This window comes from Podarcis bocagei, assembly GCF_964188305.1.
Source record: "Podarcis bocagei genome assembly, chromosome: 1".
Taxonomy (NCBI): domain Eukaryota; kingdom Metazoa; phylum Chordata; class Lepidosauria; order Squamata; family Lacertidae; genus Podarcis; species Podarcis bocagei.
This window is the reverse complement of record NC_138125.1, coordinates 117,497,781-117,518,860: the sequence shown is the minus strand read 5'-3', so window position 1 is coordinate 117,518,860 and position 21,080 is coordinate 117,497,781. Positions and strand designations below refer to the sequence as shown.

At 44.4% G+C, this 21,080-nt stretch overlaps 1 protein-coding gene and 1 long non-coding RNA gene across 4 annotated transcripts in view; both read right to left on the bottom strand.

Annotated features, from left to right (window-relative positions):
- The window catches only part of SESTD1 (SEC14 and spectrin domain containing 1), a 56,160-nt gene extending 39,648 nt beyond the window's left edge, over positions 1 to 16,512 (bottom strand). Inside the window, exons 1-3 of one of the 3 annotated variants that reach the window (XM_081168117.1) lie at positions 16,325 to 16,512; positions 9,696 to 9,772; positions 3,190 to 3,270 (exon numbers count right to left, since the gene is read on the bottom strand). In XM_081168117.1, coding sequence (XP_081024243.1) covers positions 3,190 to 3,244 — 55 coding nt within the window. In that variant the 5' untranslated portion in view covers positions 3,245 to 3,270; positions 9,696 to 9,772; positions 16,325 to 16,512. Of the gene's footprint in view, positions 1 to 3,189; positions 3,271 to 9,695; positions 9,773 to 16,148; positions 16,294 to 16,324 lie in introns of those variants that run through there. The other 2 variants (XM_081168115.1, XM_081168116.1) reach the window with 2 other exon arrangements.
- Positions 1 to 21,080, bottom strand: part of LOC308582217 — an 82,909-nt gene that overhangs the window by 41,801 nt on the left and 20,028 nt on the right. The gene's annotated exons all lie outside the window — the stretch shown is intronic.

Here is a 21,080-nt window from a genome sequence, read left to right as displayed (position 1 = left end):
CAAGAGCATGTTTGTTCTTAGAAATGGGAGATCTGGATTAGATTGGGGACGTGGGAATGAACGTTGGCATTTTTAAGGCAAACAACATTGTGTGGATGCAGTCAAAATACAGTGGTACCTTGGGTTAAGAACTTAATTCGTTCTGGAGGTCCATTCTTAACCTGAGGTACCACTTTAGCTAATGGAGCCTCCCGCTGCCGCCGCACGATTTCTGTTCTCATCCTGAAGCAAAGTTCTTAACCCAAGGTACTATTTGTGGGTTAGCGGAGTCTGTAACCTGAAGCGTCTGTAACCCGAGGTACCAATGTACAGTGGTACCTCGAGTTACAAACGCTTCAGGATACAAACTCCGCTAACATGGAAGAGTTACCTCGAGTTGAGAACTTTGCCCCAGGATGAGAATGGAAATTGTGTGCTGGCAGCGCAGCAGCAGCAAGAGCAAAGGCACGCCTCTGGTTAAGAACAGTTTCAGGTTAAGAACGGACCTCCGGAACGAATTAAGTTCGTAACTAGAGGTACCACTGTAAAGTGCATTCACAAGGAGACCCAGTACCCATCTGGAAGCATCCCTAGATCCAAATAATAACTAATGGGTTGTATCCACTGGTGGCCTTTGCCCTCTGATCCCCTTCCCCCCACCAGTTCCTGAGGGTTGATAGATCACCTGGAACTTAATGGGACATGCCACAGAGGGCTGCAGTCAGTAAAGGGGATCAGTGGAGATCTGGTACCCAATCTTGTATGGTCCGAAGCACTTTCTGCCAGTGCACACCCACCAATGAACGCAACCCAGCAAAACATTAATAATATATGCATTAGAAAATAGCCTTTTGAAGACATCAGTAAAAAGCTTATGTCGAGTGAAGCGTTTGCAACAGGTGAAATATTTCACAGTTGCAATTAAAATGATTGCCCAACATCCATTTAATGGCTGCCAGGAAAAGTTACTGTAAAAATTCTCTGCCAGGAAAGAGATGCCCTGCTGGTAAATTCTTTCCTTTACTCTATTGTTGCTCCTCATTTTCTGTAACGTTTATTAATGAGTTATAACTCAATTATAACATGTCAGCTTCTGTTTGTTTGCTATGTGGATTCCAAAATTGAGTCTAAAAGAAATTTCACTTCATCAGAAATCAAAGCAGTATTTTGGTAATGCCCTCCTCTGCCCTGCCCCCCCCAAAAACTCCACTTGTCCAATTCTGTACATATTTCTTCGACATAAACCCTGTTGTTGGCAATGGAATTTTCCTGCTTTGAGGTGCAGTTCAAATTTTAAGCATTTACTTATGAGGCTGGAATGGTTTATTTTTAAAGCTGGGGCTGGTGCGAACCAAGTGTTTAATCCCTTAACGGTTTTAAAGTAATTAGGAGTAGACTAGGTGAGCCATCACTTCTTCTCAAGCCCCTTCTTTTTCAGTGGGGTGGGCAGAGAATATTCTAAGCAGACGGAAGAGGCTGGGCAGCAGGAAAGACCAATGCCACTGCCCAAACCTGACACCTTGACAATTCTTAAGGCAGGGATTGCCAACCATTCACCCATAGGTGCCCAGGAAGGCCTTCCTTGGAGACTTGGGCATCATGGTGCCATCTGGCACTAGGTTGGTAAGCATTGTGAATTTTTGTTTAGAAATGGCAGGCACTTCTTTTGCCTGTGAAGGGACTTTTCCAAATTGTGGGGCACATGCTCTGTGAGTGAGAGAAATGCACTTGGGCAGAAACAAGCATAGCTGCAAGAGGTCATGAAGGCTCCACGCAACGCAGGAATCTTTTGCCCAAGGCTCAAACTCGCCACCACGTGATTAAGGGTCTCATGCTCTACCAACTGAGCTAAGAGTATGACTGTGTGGCCTGCGTATTTGTGGTCTGTGAGAGAGGTGCATGTGTGTCTGTGGTGTGTGCTGTGAGAGTGCAAGGAATTCATTCATTCATTCATGCCCCTTACAGCAGCCAAGCTGTTATATTACACCCATTACAGCAGCCATGTTGCGACTGGCACCCACACATTTCAAAATGTGCCTGCGGCTCATAGAGGCTGGCAATGCTTGGGCCCCATTAAGCATGCGCGCGCGCGCACACACACACACACACACACACACAAACAAAAAAACCCCAAATATATATATGTGAATTTAATGCAGTCAACTTCTTACTTCAGCAACATATCCTTAAGCCTATATGGTGAATAATCAACTACATAACTATCTGCTAAGACATTTGAAGGCAAGAGAAAGTTCTTAGTATATGCAGTAATTCTAAATATGCAGTAAGTTTTACAACTATTAATGAGCACTTAGGGACCAGTTACACATTTCCATAGCCTTAAAGACTACAAAAGTATAAATGGTAGTTGAGTTATTCCCTTAGACAGAGTTTCATGTTGTGCTGATTTAGCAATGAACCAGTAATCAGATATAATGCAAACCTTGAGGATTTTTTTTCTAGGACTACAATGTAACAAATGCTTAACCTAGATCATATTTCATAAAATGTTTAATAATATATATATATATATTGTTCTAAGGGAGAAAGGAAAGCTTTCTGTGCGTGCTCAAAAGGAATGATTAGGAATGAACGAAGTCTCAATTATCAAATAAAAACCTGCTTTACAGGAACAATTCTTCTCTACAACGGAGCCAGCGAGATAGTTAGGCAGCTAGCCAGCACTCCAGGGTCCAACATTAATTTCAGTAGTACAAAATTTATCAAGTACTAACCAGAAATTCACAGCTTTTCAAATTACCAAGTCAGCTCTCTTCTCAGTGCATAATTTCAAAGGTTAAACAGTTAAAAAGTCAAGCACATCATAAGAGAAGACATCCAAGTAATTTAGCCTGAGGGAGAATCTCATTCTGGTCAGCGTCTGGAGAAAAAGATGTCAAGAACCTCCTGTGTTTTTAGAATTAATTACCAGCCAGGTGTAAGCAGATCCTTGATCTCACATTACTTATCAGTATTATACATAAGGTGAAAAATAACAAAGCAAAACTTGTATACAGACGATTAATCATCCAAGATGGAGAAAGAAACTTACTTTCCAAGTATCCACAATAACTAACAGCCTGAGCTTCAGCATGGATGAGGTGTACAATATATTTGTGGCACATTATCAGGAAGGATGGGGAAGGAATCAAGCAACAACACATCTCAATGAAACAGAATAGTCTGAATAAAAAAACAAGGAAACTGTACCTGAAAGGAAGGCTAACTTTTTCTTCAGAATAGGTAATATCACTGTAGCATCCATCTTGCCTTCAGTTAACTTTCAGAGTTCTGAAACACAAGAAGTTGGTGTCAGAGGGTCTAAGTCAAGGGAAATCATTTACTGTGCTCCACTAAAGCTGCTCGAGTCAGATTGTGAGAGATTTATGCTTGCTTCCTAGCAAGAAGTTCAGAATGTTTTATATAACAAACAAACAAACAAACAAACAAACAAACAAACAATGTTAACATTTATAGCGTGCCTTCCTTAAATACCCAACCAATCTCTTCAATTAGTATTTCCAAGTATTTTTTTTGCAAGAAGTCAATTTTTCTCTCCATTTTTTATACTGCTAAACGACAGTTCTGTGCTCCATTCTATCTTGATTACCTAGCTTCTCCATATTGCCCCAAATTCAAGTAAGCACACGCCAAAATAATTATCATATTCATTTTTACGCATTATTTGTGTAAATTTGGAGCTTCAGTGTTTCAGGAAAGAGGCTGGAGAGCAAGAATTTTATTCCAACCCCCAGCTGTTTTATCGGTCTTCATCTCCTACCTTCCACAGTGTCCTCTCTTCCCTTATCCCTTCTGGTTTATGCATGTTTGAGCAATAAGAATGAACTTGCTAAGGGCATTTTAAGCGCTGCTGAGTACACATAATACTTGCCTTATACCTGTGTGGCTTTTGCTCTTCTATCAGCCGCCAAAATGCCCATTACATAAGCATATTTGTTGACTGATATCCTCTATATTTCACAAAGACGGTTCTTGTTTTGCTACCCTGTTGAAGAAGCCATTGGGTGTTACTGGCATTATGGCCTTGAAAGACATTATGCCTTTTAAAAGTACTTAAAGAAAGGGAAAATGAAAGGCCATGATAAAATAACACAGATCACCCTACATAGTGATCTACCTTAAACCTTCATCTTTCTACCCAAATGATTAAGGGAGGCCACAAAGTCCTAGTGAAATAACAGAGGGCAAGACTGAATAGGGGGAACGGCAAAGATTGCACAAAAGCCTAAGCACATCGACTGATGGAGAAAGACAAAAATATAAACAAGTTTGGTTACTGACAGCAAGAAATCATGTTACAATGGGAAAGATATATATTTGTAAAAACGAACAAACCACACAGTAAAAACATGGAATATGCTGCCACAAAGGAAGAGATTTTCTCCAGCTCTATTTTTCTACAGTGGTACCTCGGGTTAAGTACTTAATTCGTTCTGGAGGTCCATTCTTAACCTGAAGACCACTTTAGCTAATGGGGCCGCCTGCTGCTGCCGTGCCACCGGAGCACGATTTCTGTTCTCATCCTGAAGCAAAGTTCTTAACCTGAAGCACTATTTCTGGGTTAGCGGAGTCTGTAATCTGAAGCGTATGCAACCTGAAGCGTATGTAACCCGAGGTACCACTGTATTGTTTTATTGTTGCATTGTATCTTAATACTGTATTGCTTTTTATTGTCATTTATAAGCTATCCAGAAAACATATGTTGATACACAGTCATATAAACACAGTAAATGAATATTTGCTACAGATGAAAATGGGTGCACTGGCTTCGAACACAGTCTTCAGAAATACTTCTATAAAACTAATAATTGTCCAGGTACAATGAAGCATATAAACCTGTCCTGTTCCAAACAATCTGTTCCGAGATCCAAGCCATATGCATATTCTCTTCCACATACAGATCAAATATCCACACTAAAATTAATGCTTACCTTACCCCTTAACACTGGGTTGGGGAACCCCTGGCCAGGAGCCAAATGCAGACCTCTAGGCCTTTATTTGGCCCTTAAGACTTCCCCAGGACATGCTCCTAACCAACACTACCCAACACCCTTGAGTGCTTTTGCCTGGCTAGAATGAGTCATTGAGCAGTGATGATGACTCTTGCTTGCCTGAATGGAGAAATGTGAAAAGGGGTGGGGACCATGTGTATAGAAAGCTCTTGTTTTCTCCTACTCAACCTACTGTACAAATGTTGAGTCGGTTTTGCCTCTGGTTTCCTGGATGGTTGCTCACAAGCCCCTTGGGCTGAAAAAAAGTTCTCCGCCTTTGCTTTAACACTCATACCCACGTAGAAGCTGAATGTCCTTATCATGTACAACTCTGGTTCAGGAAACTGTTTCCAGAAACAATATGAAATGTGGTTTTTGCAGCCAATGATTATACGCTGAATCCCGAACATATGAACTGCCCCCGCTGGATCAGATGGAAGTTTCCTCTAAGTCCAGCAGTCTGTTTCTGACACGGGCCAACATTAGTCTCAACAGGGATATGTAAAATGTTGATCCTTGGGGGAGAGGATAAAATCAGAAACAAGAAAATCTGACTCTCCTGATTGGCACGAAGGCCGAGTGCAAGTATAAACAGCACTGGGTTTTGATACCTATTACTGCATTTCTTTGTATACATAATTCAAGAGCAATTCAGCTAGTGCCCTGAGAGACCTTCTGTACTTTTAAAAGCTCCTTTCTCAATGGTAGCTTCCTGTTCATGCGCAAAATTTATGATATGTGCATCGGTTCTTTGTAATCAGGGAGAACAAAATGCCAATAATTATAGATGAACGGATCAACCTAGTGAAATCTGAAGTTTGTCCACTTCAAAACATTCAACAGATGCACTAACATCTTAAAATGTTTATTTTCCACTATCTGCTTATTAAATTTCAAACCACTTCCAGATCAAAGTAAAACTTTACATTTCTATTGCTGTATACGCCAATAATTGGATCCAGATCTACTGAAATCAGTGGTGCAAATGAGTAACTTCAGCCCTGCTAAATTCAGTGGGTCTACTCTAAGCACAACTAAGTCTCAAGCCAACCTGATGTCTTTGATCCTAACTTTTCGCTCTCTTCACAGACGATTTGCACTCCTGGAAGGACTTTTTCAAGTGCAACTCTTCTTTCATGAGCACAACCCTCCTTCTGTAAGCAGTTCTTTCCATTCACAGAACCAAAAGTTAGGAGCCAAACTTATATAATCCTATGAAATAATGAAGGCTGACTTTTCCAGCATATTAATTTGAACCCTGGACATTTTTATTTTTAGGATAAAAGACTTGCCTAATGAAGTCCATGCTGTAACTGGGATCAGAACACCATTCTGAATATATCCATAATTTTCACTTACTTTCTAAATCTTTTCCATATCCCTAGGCACATAATTAAGAACCAACCGCGAATGGACTAATTTTTCATGAGAACAGACCCTTTTATTCTCAACATGCCTTGCACACAAACTCCCACAAGAAGGAAAAGTATCATACTGAACCTACATAGCAAAGATGAATCAAGAGCATGCACTGTATAGCAAACACAATGCAATGACCTCATGTGAACCAGCACCACTGTATTCACCTCATGGTTGCAGCATCAATTGATGATGTACACAAGTTCATTCGGCAAACACATCTTTTTGGTACCAGGTGCCTTTCTATTTCCCCAAGCCTTTCAACAGATCTGCTGACATTCTGGGCATTAAGGAGAGCCTCAAGGTCCATAAATAGCAACACCCTAGTGGTCCCGGGCCCTAAGGAAGTTAGATTGGCTTCAACCAGAGCCAGGGCCTTTTCAACACTGGCTCCGGCCTGGTGGAACCCTCTGCCTCATGAGACCAGGGCCCTGCGGGATCTGATTTCTTTTCGCGGGGCCTGTAAGACAGAGTTGTTCCGCCTGGCCTTTGGCTTGGAGCCAATTTGATTCCCTCCCTCTTTCTTTTTTCCTTTCCCTCTCCTCCTGCGATGAGGCTACATTTTAATATTTTAATGTTTCAATATTTTAATGTTGTATTTTAATTTTGTTTTTAAGTTGTAATCATTCAACTTGTTTTTATTATTGCTTGTAAGCCGCTCTGAGCCCGGCCTTGGCTGGGGAGGGCGGGGTATAAATAAAAAATATTATTATTATTATTATTATTATTATTATTATTATTATTATTATTATTATTATTATTATTATTATCTTCTGAAACTTTTGATGCTGCTTTTGTTCTAAGGCTTGTTTGTTTGTTTTGTATGTTGCTGGTTTTTCTCTTATGCAGTGGTACCTCGTACAACTGCTGATGTTGGGAGAGCCACTGCCAGTCAAAACAAACAGTGGGCCAGATGAACCAAAGAAGTATGGGGCTGCTTCATATTTAACCCTGGTAATATCCCAAAGCTCTTTGGAGTGTATCCAATGCTGCTGTTCCTCTTCTGCTGCAGTCTTCTGCTTCCACAAAGGAACTCCCATCTCCTTCTCTGCAGCCCCTAGATCCAGAGTGTTGAGGGACCCTCCAAAATAAGGAGCCCTGTTGCATCAGCAGAAGTCCATTGGCACACCATTGGGATACAACCCTTTAAATCTGGGTATCATTTGTTCCAAACGATGTTTAATCCACTCTATCATACCTTCATCTCTTTTTAGCTTAATTACTGTAATTTCTCTCTCTCTGGATTTATGAGCAAGTACAGTGGTACCTCAGATTAAGTACTTAATTTGTTCCGGAGGTCTGTACTTAACCTGAAACTGTTCTTAACCTGAAGCACCACTTTAGCTAATGGGGCCTCCTACTGCTACCGCGCCGCCAGAGCACGATTTCTGTTCTCATCCTGAAGCAAAGTTCTTAACCTGAAGCACTATTTCTGGGTTAGCGGAGTCTGTAACCTGAAGCGTATGTAACCTGAAGCGTATGTAACCTGAGGTACCACTGTATCGCAAACTTCAGTTTTTCCGAATCGTAGTTACTCATCTTCTCACCTAAAAACAGAAGACAATACCCCCTATTTATCTCTTTACAGAAGACAACTTCACAGTCCAAATTAAATGCTAGTTCTCTTCTTTCTACAGTGGTACCTCGGCTTACATACGCTTCAAGTTACATAGGCTTCAGGTTACAGACTCCGCTAACCCAGAAATATTACCTCGGGTTAAGACCTTTGCTTCAGGATGAGAACAGAAATCGCGCGGCAGCAGCAGGAGGCCCCATTAGCTTCAGGTTAGTGGTGCTTCAGGTTAAGAAGAGTTTCAGGTTAAGTACGGACCTCCAGAACGAATTAAGTACTTGACCTGAGGTACCACTGTACTGTCATACACTTTTCTGCACTAGCATTAGATATCTGTGAGCCAACATTCGTGTTTTGCAGTGATCTGTCAATGCAGCATTTCGCAATCTTCCAAACACTTATTTGCTTGAAATCTTGGGACCGCATCATTGGTAAACAAAGCCAACTGGCTCTCCTGCATCCATGACTACATCTGCCCATGTCCGTCCAAACCTGACATCTTCTAAAATCCCTGAGGCATTACGACTGCTAAAAACATGCACACTCAATACTATCCTCTGTAAATGCCTCAGATCACTCAGCCTGGTTTTCCAACTCTTATTGCTGTTTTATGTAAATAGGTGGTCTTCAGATTTTCTATTGCCAGGAAACATTTCACACTGACTTATCTTCCAATGAATATCTGCCATAGAAACCATGCATACTATAGAAGGTTCTAGGGGAAGCCACGCGCCAAGCAAGACCCTGGACCTTTCTGTTGTGCCTCACCATGTGAACCACGACTGTAATTCTACCATATTCCCAGTATGGCCTGCTTACAATTACAGTGGTACCTTGGTTCATGAACATAATCTGTTCCGGAAGTTGGTTCGACTTCCGAAACATTCAAAAACCAAGGCGCAGCTTCCAATTGGCGCAGGCGCCCCAGAAGCAATCACATCGGATATTCGGCTTCCAAAAAATATTCGAAAACCGGAACACTTACTTCCGGGTTTTTGGCATTCGGGGGCTGAAATGTTCGAGTACCAAGGCGTTTGAGAACCAAGGTTCCACTGTACTGAGTCTCCCATTGAGGAACTCCTTCTCAGCTTAAAAGGAACACTGGCCTGAATCATAATATAGAGTATGCAACACAATTCATTACACCTAGGCTTTTCTTCATCTACCATTTTAGTATTACCTGCAAGCCTAAGCTACTTCACAGAGGGTCCTTTTAAAAATAAAAGCAACACATCTATACTGAAGGATGGAAGAAAAATAAATGTCCCCTGAGGAATTAAAAAAGCCAAATATGAGCTTTGTGCCTTTACACTCCAAATCCATTACATAATGCCTCATATTTTCATTAAGTACTTTCCATCACAATTCTGTGCACTCTAAACTGAGTGTGTAAGCCATACTGAACAAAATGGGACTTTCTTAAACACACAATTGTGGTGTCAGTTATTAATATACCTGTTCACAACAAAATTCTCACTAAAGAACTTGGGTTACACACAAGGCAATGCAAGACTAGTAAATTTCATTGGCTGGCATAAACAAATGCTTTAAGCTGAGAGGGAGTCTGTGTTATCAATTGAGAAGATATCACATTACACAAATACATCTCTTGCTGTAGCATGATTTGAGTTAGATATTTTGAACATATCTATACTCCCATGCCAATCCCACACAACGAAAGAAGGCTTCAAAATGTGAATGGTTTTACTTACTGTGTCTGTTGTGGTATCCGGAAACATTGATGTCCCTTGACAAAATCGTTTTCAGATTTGATTCAGTTTTTCAAGCCCTGTGGATTTAAATTGGAATTTTACAACCATGCTTTCTTCTCACAGTTTAATGTACAGATTTGTTTGGAAACTTTTCTTACACTTCAGAGTCAGGCATTGCTTCCAGATTCTCAAGTGATAGGAACTGGTGGAGAAAGCTGCACAACAGATAGAAAACTGTCAAAAAGGCATTTCCCAAAGTATTCACTCAATGGCCACATTTGAACATGCTAACCCATGATTTAATGCCACCTGAATGAACCTGGGCTTGCTCGAGCAGGAAGAAGGAAGGGGAAGCACACATCTAAACTAGGAATCATGGTTTAACACTATTTATGGTTAGTGCCAAAGCAAACCAGCTTCAAATCACAGGCGATTAGTCTGGCTTGCTGAAACTAACCATAGTGAGTGTTAAACTACAGTCCGTGGTTTGGAAAAGGTACCGTATTTTTCGCCCCATAAGACGCACCGGCCCATAAGACGCACCTAGTTTTTTTGGGGGGAAATAAAGGAAAAAATTTTTATTTCCCCCCCAGGTGCGCTGCGCTACACCAGGAGCTTGGGGCGTGCGGAGCTCAGCGCGCCCCAAGCTTCTGCGTGCAGGCAAGGTCTCCGCTAGCGTGGGAGAGCTGGGCGCCTCTCCCAGGGCTAGCGGACCCCTGCGCTAATCCAGAAGCTTGGGACGAGCTGAGGTCAGCGCGCCCCAAGCTTCTGCGTGCGCGCAAGCAGTCCGCTATCCTTGGGATAGCCGCGGGGCTCTCCCAGGGCTAGCGGATCGCTGCGCTACACCAGGAGCTTGGGGCGTGCTGAGCTCAGCGCGCCCCAAGCTTCTGCGTGCGCGCAAGCAGTCCGCTATCCTTGGGATAGCCGCGGGGCTCTCCCAGGGCTAGCGGATCGCTGCGCTACACCAGGAGCTTGGGGCGTGCTGAGCTCAGCGCGCCCCAAGCTTCTAGGTGCGCGCAAGCAGTCCGCTGCCGCCCTAAGCCTCGCGCACCCGGTGGGACCTCCTGCCGGGTGCGCGAGGCTTGCAGACACTCGCCCGAAGCAGGGAGAGCCCTCCGGAGGGCTCCCCGTGCTTCGGGCGACAGGCTGCCTCCCCAAGCCTCGCGCACCGGGCGGGACCTCCTGCCGGGTGCGCGAGGCTTGCAGACACTCGCCCGAAGCAGGGAGAGCCCTCCGGAGGGCTCCCCGTGCTTCGGGCGACAGGCTGCCGCCCCAAGCCTCGCGCACCGGGCGGGACCTCCTGCCGGGTGCGCGAGGCTTGCAGACACTCGCCCGAAGCAGGGAGAGCCCTCCGGAGGGCTCCCCGTGCTTCGGGCGACGGGCTGCCGCCCCAAGCCTCGCGCACCGGGCGGGACCTCCTGCCGGGTGCGCGAGGCTTGCAGACACTCGCCCGAAGCAGGGAGAGCCCTCCGGAGGGCTCCCCGTGCTTCGGGCGACAGGCTGCCGCCCCAAGCCTCGCGCACCGGGCGGGACCTCCTGCCGGGCGCGCGAGGCTTGCAGGCATTCGCCCGAAGCAGGGAGAGCCCTCCGGAGGGCTCCCCGTGCTTCGGGCGACGGGCTGCCGCCCCAAGCCTCGCGCACCGGGCGGGACCTCCTGCCGGGTGCGCGAGGCTTGCAGGCATTCGCCCGAAGCAGGGAGAGCCCTCCGGAGGGCTCCCCGTGCTTCGGGCGACAGGCTGCCGCCCCAAGCCTTGCGCACCCGGTGGGACCTCCTGCCGGGCGCACGAGGATTGCAGGCATTCGCCCCATAAGACGCACCCCGATTTCCCCTTCATTTTTGGAGGGGAAAAAGTGCGTCTTATGGGGCGAAAAATACGGTAAGCAGTTCAGCAGAAGTGAAAGTGAATACTTCAGAACTCTTCCTCCAAGCCAAGTTCACACTAGGACGCAAATCAACAGATGGCACTCCATTCAAACACGTCTTAAATTTAAGCAGTAGAGCCTTAAATAAAGACCCCTTTCAATGTCGTTCTTAAATCAGTGGTTTCGGATTGCTATTGTATCAGCAAACCTAGTAGGTGCACAGGCATCACAATTCCCTCATGACATTTCCCTACACAATAAAAACTGTTTTAAGAGTAGTTATACTCACTAGTGGCTAAGGGCTAGATACAGAACTTGAATTTACATGTGGCTTTCTAGTCCCAATCTTGAAGATACCACGCCAATTCTTACTACAGAAATAACTGGATGCTAGTGCTGGAAGAGACTCTTGAGAGTCCCATGGACTGCAAGAAGATCAAACCTCTCCATTCTTAAGGAAATCAGCCCTGAGTGCTCACTGGAAGGACAGATCCTGAAGCCGAGGCTCCAATACTTTGGCCACCTCATGAGAAGACTCCCTGGAAAAGACCCTGATGTTGGGAAAGATGGAGGGCACAAGGAGAAGGGGACGACAGAGGACAAGATGGTTGGACAGTGTTCTTGAAGCTACCAGCCTGAGTTTGACCAAACTGCGGGAGGCAGTGGAAGACAGAAGTGCCTGGCGTGTTCTGGTCCATGGGGTCACAAAGAGTCGGCTAAACAACAACAGCTTACAGCCACATTTGCACCTCCTTATGTGTTAATGTTGCAAGGAGTCCACTTTTACAACAGAATACAATCATGGGTTTAAATGATGGGTAGGCAAACTAAGGCCCGGGGGACCGGATACGGCCCAATCTCCTTCTAAATCCGGCCTGTGGACAGTCCGGGAATCAGCATGTTTTTACATGAGTAGAATGTGTCCTTTTATTTAAAATGCATCTCTTGAGTTATTTGTGGGGCATAGGAATTCGTTCATTTTTTTCCCCTTTCAAAATATAGTCCAGCCCCCCATAAGGTCTGAGGGACAGTAGACCGGCCCCCTGCTGAAAACGTTTGCTGACCCCTGGTTTAAATACTAACATCTTAGAGAAGGACAACTCAGTGTCTTTGGCAGTCTCAACAGAGGGCACAGTAAATACACATCAGCCTGTAAGGTTCCAATCATGCGGGTTCCAATGTTTACCTGGCCCACAAACCTAAGTAAAATTGGGCCAGCACACTAAATTATTATCAGGCCATTAAGACTATGGAGGAAGGAAAGAGGATAGTTGGGGAGTTATCAACAAAGGATGGTAGCTTTGAAGACAGCTGTAAAATAGGAGCAATAACAATAATTCATTAAATGAGAATCAAAATTCCTTTCATAGAAAGTAATTCCATACATGTTTCAAGCTAGGACGCTCTCCAGCATAGAATATGAAGCACAACGCATTTAAAAAGTCTGTCTGCTAAATGAATAACATTCGATAATGATTTTTCCCCAACCGAGTCTGATTTTTTTTTAAAAAAAAGAGAAGGTACAATTCTCCAATAGGCCTTCTATACTAGGCTATAAATAGTCCACGGCATTTTTGTGCAGGGTGTGGAGGAAGGGGCTTTCTTCCTCTTGCAGCCCACAGTATCTATGTTGGGCATAAAGGATGGACACAGTGCTCTATTCCTCCTCCACCAGCTAACTCCTTCTCCTGCATACAATTCCATGGACCTGCCTGCATGGAATTCCTTGTTGTCTGTAGTAGTTACCAGGCAAGTGCTTAAATGCAAGGCTGATTTGTATCAAAGTATAAACCTCCAAAGCTTACCAAATGCAACAAAAGTTAAACGCTACAGAAAAATGCAATGGCAAGGGATAATAATTTTCTGTTCAGTAAATTCATCAGTTTGACCTATACTTCTAGTTTCTCCTCCCAGAAGGCTCTAGTCCCTGGATTCAAGCCTAATTTGTACTTATAGAAATGCTGCTTCCCAGATCCATAGGAATGGATAAAGGAACTGTTAATTTTGCTTCTCCTGGTGTTCTTTAGATTCTTGATTGCACCCTTAACCTTAGAGCTTGAAGAAGTATGCAAAAGTAGTCTAATAGACTGGCCTTCACCAAAGAAACACCCACCCACTCAAAAAGTCACACCCACCCACACCAAAAAGCAGCCTAGAAAGGTTTAAGTGGTACAAAGTACTACAACTTGCTCAGAGGCACTTCTTTGCTCCTGTATCAGAACTCCAACTCTGTCATATCTGACACTTACAACTGTTTTCTTCCCTATGTCATTTGCTATTCCCTGCCTGCTCATAACTTCTTCTTTTCCTGATCAATTCCTCTGTTGGTGGCTTGAAAAAAGATATCTCAAGAAGCAGCAAACTGAGATGTACAAGATTATTCGCTTTTGATCACCTAGCATTGAAGTCATCCTGATGCCTCCGGCTATTTACAAATAAGCAACTGAAGTGAGCACCACTGCAAATATCAGCCTACAAATTCAATGAGGAATTATCTATACCTAAAGTTTCAGGAAAAGAAAAAGCTCAGATTTCTGTTGATTTAAATGTTTGAATAAAGCATAATTCTCCACGAAGCGTTTCCTACCTTTCTCAACACCTAAAAGGGCACAGAATTTATCCAAGAATGTGATCCAATATTGTGGTGCAGACCAGATCCCAAGGCCTAGAGGCATACAGTGGTACCTCGTGTTACAGACGCTTCAGGTTACAGACTCCGCTAACCCAGAAATAGTACCTCAGGTTAAGAATTTTGCTTCAGGATGAGAACAGAAATTGTGCAGCAGCGGCGCAGCAGGCCCCATTAGCTAAAGTGGCGCTTCAAGTTAAGAACAGTTTCAGGTTAAGAGCAGATCTCCAGAATGAATTAAGTTCTTAACCCAAGGTACCACTGTAGTTATATTGAAGGCATGGAATCACAATGTGGACTTTTATAATGGTCTGCATAATTTTATATGCTTTCAAACCTTACCTATGTATATGTAGGGAGTGGACTGTGCAAAAACATGGTATGATCTCCAATGCAACATCAGGATTAGGCCTTTGAAAATGGCTTCTCAGTTTTAACCTGCAGTCACCCTTCCTCTTATAATGTATCCATTACAATGCATCTTACAATGTATGCCCTCTGCAAACTAGAAAACTCAATTATTTAGTGCAAAACTAAAACTTCACCATGGCAATGAAAGAACAAGGTAGTTGTAACTGGTTTCACCTCAACAATTATGGAGCAAGCAAAGGGAGAAGAAAATCAATGCTCACTAAATTACAACACAAATGCTGATATGAGGAGGTATCTGCAGAGCCACCATTTTTACATGTTCATTTGACTGCAAAGCTCCGTTACCTGTTCTTAGAGTAAGGAGACAGGCAAATTTGCTGCTTGACATGGAGCACAGACCTGGCTTTAATCATTACAGTCATAAGATCTGGTGTTATCCCAGATCTTTAAAGAAATACACATATGCACACACATACACCTTTCTTGTCTTTCAATTTGCCACACAATACACGGAAATGCGTTCAAAGAGCTTTAAATCGGCCACCTTTTCACTAGGTAGGATAAGTGGGAAGACAAAACTGTAAAAAATAATGGACCTTTCCCAAACCAACGGATATAGTAGTAACCGCAACACTGAATGCTGTGCTGAATCAACCGCGCCAGTCATGCATTTCTTCTGCAAAACCAAAAGGATGACAAAGCCCTGACTACTACACCATAAGTCACAAGATGGCCAGAGAATAGTGCTCTGGGTTATGTTTTTACTATCAGTTGCAAGTCACAGTGAAGGTCTCCTAAAAAGCCACCTCCAGGCTACCGACGATGCAAGCTTCTCTCCTCCGAAGCAAGGCTCTTTCTCTCAAAACCAACTATTCCCTCTTTTTTTCCCCCGTTTCTTTTCACAACCCAGCTTAGAGTCTGGATAGGGAAGAAGGAAATGTGTTGGGGTTTTTTAGAAGCAGAACATGCCGAGAGAGAGAGATCGGCTGGTGCCGTTCGGCACTCACCCGCCTGCATTCAAGGCAGGGTTGGGAAAGTGACAACACAAAGGGAAGGGAAAGGAAATACAGAAGAAGGAGAGACCTGGGAGCAATGGAAAAGCAGCGGAGAGGCGGGAGGCAGACTCTGTCCCGCCGCGCTTCATAGGACGGATAATATACATGGATGTAGATGCAAGTTGCAAGAAGAAACCTGTTGCTCTGATCTCAAGCACGGGCTTTGATTCATAGCGGCGTGCATGAGAGATGGGGAATTGAGGAGGGGGGAGGCTGGGCTGGGCTGAAGAAGGAAGCAAGAAGCCCCGCCGCCGCCGCTGCTGCATGCGGACCCTCGCCTGCCACCACGAAAAGAGAAACCCCAGGGCACAAATGGTCAACCTGGGGTGGGAAAATGGAGGCGGCGTTTGGAAAGAGAAGGAAGGAAGGAAGGAGGGAGAAGACTCGCGAGGGAAGGATGCGGCCCCCCGCCCCGTCCCACGGGGCATGCATTTTGGGGACAGACGCCCTGGACACACACACACACACACACCACGCACTCGCCCGCCCACCCACCCTTCCCACGAGCCCCCCACCCCCAAGAACCGCTTTTACCTCCGCAGCTCCAGGGAGGAGGGGAAGCCGCAGCAGCCCCGCACGAGGCGGGGGGAAGGAGAAACAAAAGCCTGCCGAGGCCGCAAGGCCGGGCCTGCTCGGCTCAATTTCCCCGCCCCTTCTCGCCGCCGCCGCCGCCGAGGAGGAGCGCCTGGCCAGGCGGAGCAAGGACTCACCTGGGCCTCGGCTAGGGCGCGCAAAGCTGGTCGGCCGCGGGGCTGGAGCGAGGAAAAAGGCGGGACGAAACAACAGAGAAAAGGCGGAGGGGGCGGGATTGCCCAGAGAGGAGGCCGCCGCCGCCGCCGCCACGCTACTGCTGCTGCTTCTGCCCAGGCCTGTCGGCGCTGCCCCGCCGGACAAAAGGGGTGGGGGTGCTGCTTGGTGCCAAGACAGCCGAGCCCGCCCACCTACCCTCGGCGGCGCGCGCTCGCTTCCCGGAGAGGGACCTAAGCGCGGGGTCAAGGCAAAACGGCGAGGTGCATTTCTCTCCCTTGCACACGCCGCCGCCTTCTCGCGAGGTGCTGCTGTGAGGCAGGGTCGGCCAAGAGACCGCAATAACAAGCCCCACCCTGAAGGAAAAGCGAGGCAGCAGCCAAGCCTCCCCGGAGGAGAAGCTCGCTCGCACGGGCGAAGAAAACGTGCTGCCGCCCCCACCCACTTACCCAGCCCTCTGGGAAAGGGAGAGGCATACCCTCCCGGGACATTTCTCCTAAGGAAAAGGGGGACCTTCAGGGATCAAATCGCCGTTTGTAAATCCCCAGCTGTTCCTGGAAAATAGGGACACTCGGAGGGTTTGAAAAAGGGGCGGCCGAGGCTGCCTCTTCGTTCCCCCCAGCAGCCGTGTATTGGTTTTTAACCGATTTGCACATTCCCAAGCGCGATTTCGCGTCCGTTCATTTTCTGGGTATGCCGCTTTGCCGCACAAAAAATAATAATTAAAAAAACATGCTCAAAGCGGTTTACAACGAAAAGCAGGGATGCATTTCAAGTTAGAGGTGCCAACTTGGAACAAGGCATTGGGGAGGGACAGGTAAGCGCCCCCCCCCCCGCGTTTGAATGGCAATACAGCCAGTGCTGGATTTGCGTACTGTATAAGCTAAACAAGCTATAGCTTAGGGCTCCACTCTCTTGGGGGCCCACAAAAAAGTTAAAGGGGAAAAAACTGGATGTACATTTCCCCAAATATAAGATAAAAAACAACTAATTAATTGCATTTCAGTTCAATTACTTTGATAAAATACATATTTTGTTATGCGCAAATCGCTCAAAATACCCATTAGGTCTATAAATTACCATGTAGCATATATTCAGCACAAAAAAAACAGTGACAATTTGTTGTTGACAAAGGACAGCTGGACATATAAAGTGCCCCATTACCTTCAGTAGCTTAGGACCTCATCAAACAAATCTGGCCCTGACAATGCCCATCAACTTTTGGGGCCCTGGACCCCTCATATTTTTTAAGGTCAGATTTAAAATACAAGGTGCCCTTCCAAAGCTATTATTGGGCCCTCTGGCCAGTGTTACTGCTAAACTGACAATTCCTCTTTTCTCACAGACTGCAAACATTCCGGCAACTTTGTTCCTTGAGCAGCAGAAATGTTCGTGAGCATTCTGTATCGGGGGTCAGCAAACTTTTTCAGCAGGGGGCTGGTCCACTGTCCCTCAGACCTTGTGGGGGGCCAAACTATAATCTGAAGGGGGGAAAATGAACAAATTTCTATGCCCCACAAATAACCCAGAGATGCATTTTAAATAAAAGGACACAATCTACTCATGTAAAAACACACTGATTCAGAAGGCGAATGGGCTAGATCCGGCCCCCAGACCATAGTTTGCCTACCCATGTGTTATCCCAACGGCTGAATCTAGTGATGTTAGTGCCGCAAATGCAATTCATTTAGATTTTTGTTTAGAATTTCTGGACCCCTTTTTTGCATTTATTTCAGAAAATGTAAGTTGTCACGCACCTTGGTTTGTAAGAGCTATCCGATACAAAGTTGTGCAGGAGGAATGTAGGTTCCACATGTTCAAGGGTCAAAAACTTGATGAAGTGCTTTTAGTCAGTAGGAAAGCCAATTGAAGGATGTGCCATGTTTTGGACAGGGTAGTATTTTTCTTGAAGAATCAAGTTCATAGGTTGCAAGTACTCCTTAATAACCAGCTTTGCTCATAAATGACCAGATAGCTGTGTCCCTTCTTCAGAAGGGCATATGTGGCTAGTGTGACTCATAGCAGGCCAAATTTCTGCAACACCATTTTACATTGGACTGCCTTTGGAAGTGTTCAGAAACTTCACCTGATGTAAATGCTGCTGCTGCCAGACTACTTGACCAGAGCCCAATTTTTGAAATGCTAATCCAGTTTTATTCAATCTTCTTTGGCTCTCAGCCTGTTTTCAAGCACAATTAGAAATATTTTGGTTTGTTTTACTGTTGGCTGTTGTTAGCCACTTTGGGACAAAAAGCCTAATTAATTTTAATAATAATAATTTATGCATGTGTGCCATTTCTATCCCTCTTCTATTCCAAAGATCCAAATGTGGTGTACTTGGCTCTTCTCTGCCACCATTTTATCACAATAACCACACTGTGAGGTAAATGGCTGAAGGTGCAGGCTGCTCAGCCTTACATTTTATTTGGTTTCCAGCCATTTGTGGATTACCTCAGTAATAATCTCTTTAGTGATTATCTTATTTTGCATAAGAATCAGGCTCTTTCTTGGCATAATTTCTCTCTTTGTAGTATTAGGCAGGTTTATTTATCACCTATTACATGTTCCCTTTCTGTTTTCTTTTGACAGCCTTTGAGTACCAGGTAACTGTTTATTCTTTTATTTTCTCCTTCAAGAAAGGTGTAGTGAAGCAGTTAAAGTAATACATGGTAATGCTGATTCTGCCCAGCAGCACACCAGTGTTTTCATCCTATGAAACTTTACGACTTTTTCACCACAGAACAGGCAACCACAGCTGATTCACCACATAACAGCAATGCGTGGTGGTGTGGCCTCAGGCAAGGCGGGGAGTTTCTTTATAATACAGTCATACCTCGGGTTACAGACGCTTCAGGTTGCGTTTTTTTCAGGTTGCGAACTGCTGAAACCCAGAAGTACTGGAACGGGTTTCGGTGGTCGCACATGCACAGAAGCGATAAATCACACTTTGTGCATGCGCAGAAGCGCTGAATTGCAACCCGTGCGTGCACAGACGTGCCGCTGCGGGTTGCGAACGTGCATCCCTCACGGATCACTTTTGCAACCCGAGCGTCCACTGTATGTGGAGTGCCCCTAAAGAGTCAGTCAGGAAAATATTCCTTCCCTGTCAATGCAGCAAAATGTTACCGTACTCGTGTTCAACTCAGTGCCCCCAGTGCTCCTTTAGAGCAAATAATTTAACAGCCTACTCATTGTGTAGACTTATTCTCAACTGTGTCTGAATTGCACTGAGCATGTCCATATACGAAACAGTATCTAGTCCCATGTTTAGAAATGTAACATGTCAGGGAGACAGACAGCTTCTTCATATTCTAGTTTATTATCTGCAGGAATTTGTTTTCTTGATGAACATTCTGTCACAAGACATTCCCCAAGTCTGAAGTGAAGCAACCCAGACCTCAAAACATTGTGGTGATTTGGGTTTGGTTCTACAGTTGGAGGAGGCCTTGTCCTCCGCCACATTCATTGCTTCGTAGCTTCTTTTGTTAAAATGAGCTTTCCTGTCTTCTGAGTTTTCACCTGCACCAGTTCCAGCTCCTTAACAATGATATGTCAAGAGAGCTACGTACCTTCAGGACATGAACGCTTAAAAAGCTTGTGAGAGCCAAAGATAAATCATTCTCATTGAGAAGGATTGCTCTGTGGACTAACTTCCAAAGGCGATTAGATTAATCCACAGTTTAATCACCTTTAGGATATTCTGTAAGACCTTCCTCTGTTTTAAAGCTTCCCCGCCGGTTAGATTGATGTTTACAGGAGCATGACTGCAATAAAATCAAAGCCACCCTAAAATATGTTCACAAATAAAAAAAGCAAGCGTTCATCCTTTTATTGTCATTTTCAAGATGCAAATAACCATCAAGTATCTGATGGATGAGTCTCTAATCAAACTCAAGCTCTTTATGGTTTATTAAAAGGCAAGGCATTTAATGATTCATGTTCTATGACTTATGCTAATTATAGATAGATAGATACACAGAGAGAAGGGGGGAGTCCAATATATTTATAACATATGTATGTCATTCCATAACAAAGAGTTGCCTGGCTTACAATAAGGAAGTAAAATAAATACTGTGTGCATTAACTTGTGAGTAAACCCCATTAACCTCATGTAAACATAAAGTACATAGGATTATCCTCTCAAAGTGTTTGTGAGTGTTCAGGCCACACACAAAAAGAATTGTGGAAACTAGTGTTTTTGAATGCTTTTCTTCAATAGCAATACACTATCTGATATGACATAGCAGAGCACTATTAAAAGGAAGGACAGCAGTGTGTGATATGGCATGGATTCAGCTGTTCAAAGAGAAAATGGTTCAACATTCCACTGAGCTTGCATGATCCTACATGGTGTTTTGAATCTTGTCCATTATTAAACATTTACACAGCACTTTTAGCTTGTACAATTTTATTTTATTTTTTTTAAAAAACACCCTTTATCTTGTTTTGACTTTACAGCATTCTTGTTTTAAATCACTCCCACTGACTGTACAGATGGGAAACTGAGACTGACATATATTGACTTTCTCATATGGCTAAGTAGAGATATGACCCTCCCACCCTCTGCCAGATCAGAACACAAAGTTCCCTTATATTTCTTAGAGCCAGAATTGTATCTGGAGCCTTTCTTGTGAATCCTTTCACCACATTAGCACATAGAATGATTATTATTATTTGTCTCCCTGTCCCATAATAAAAAAATAGGCATGGAACAACACA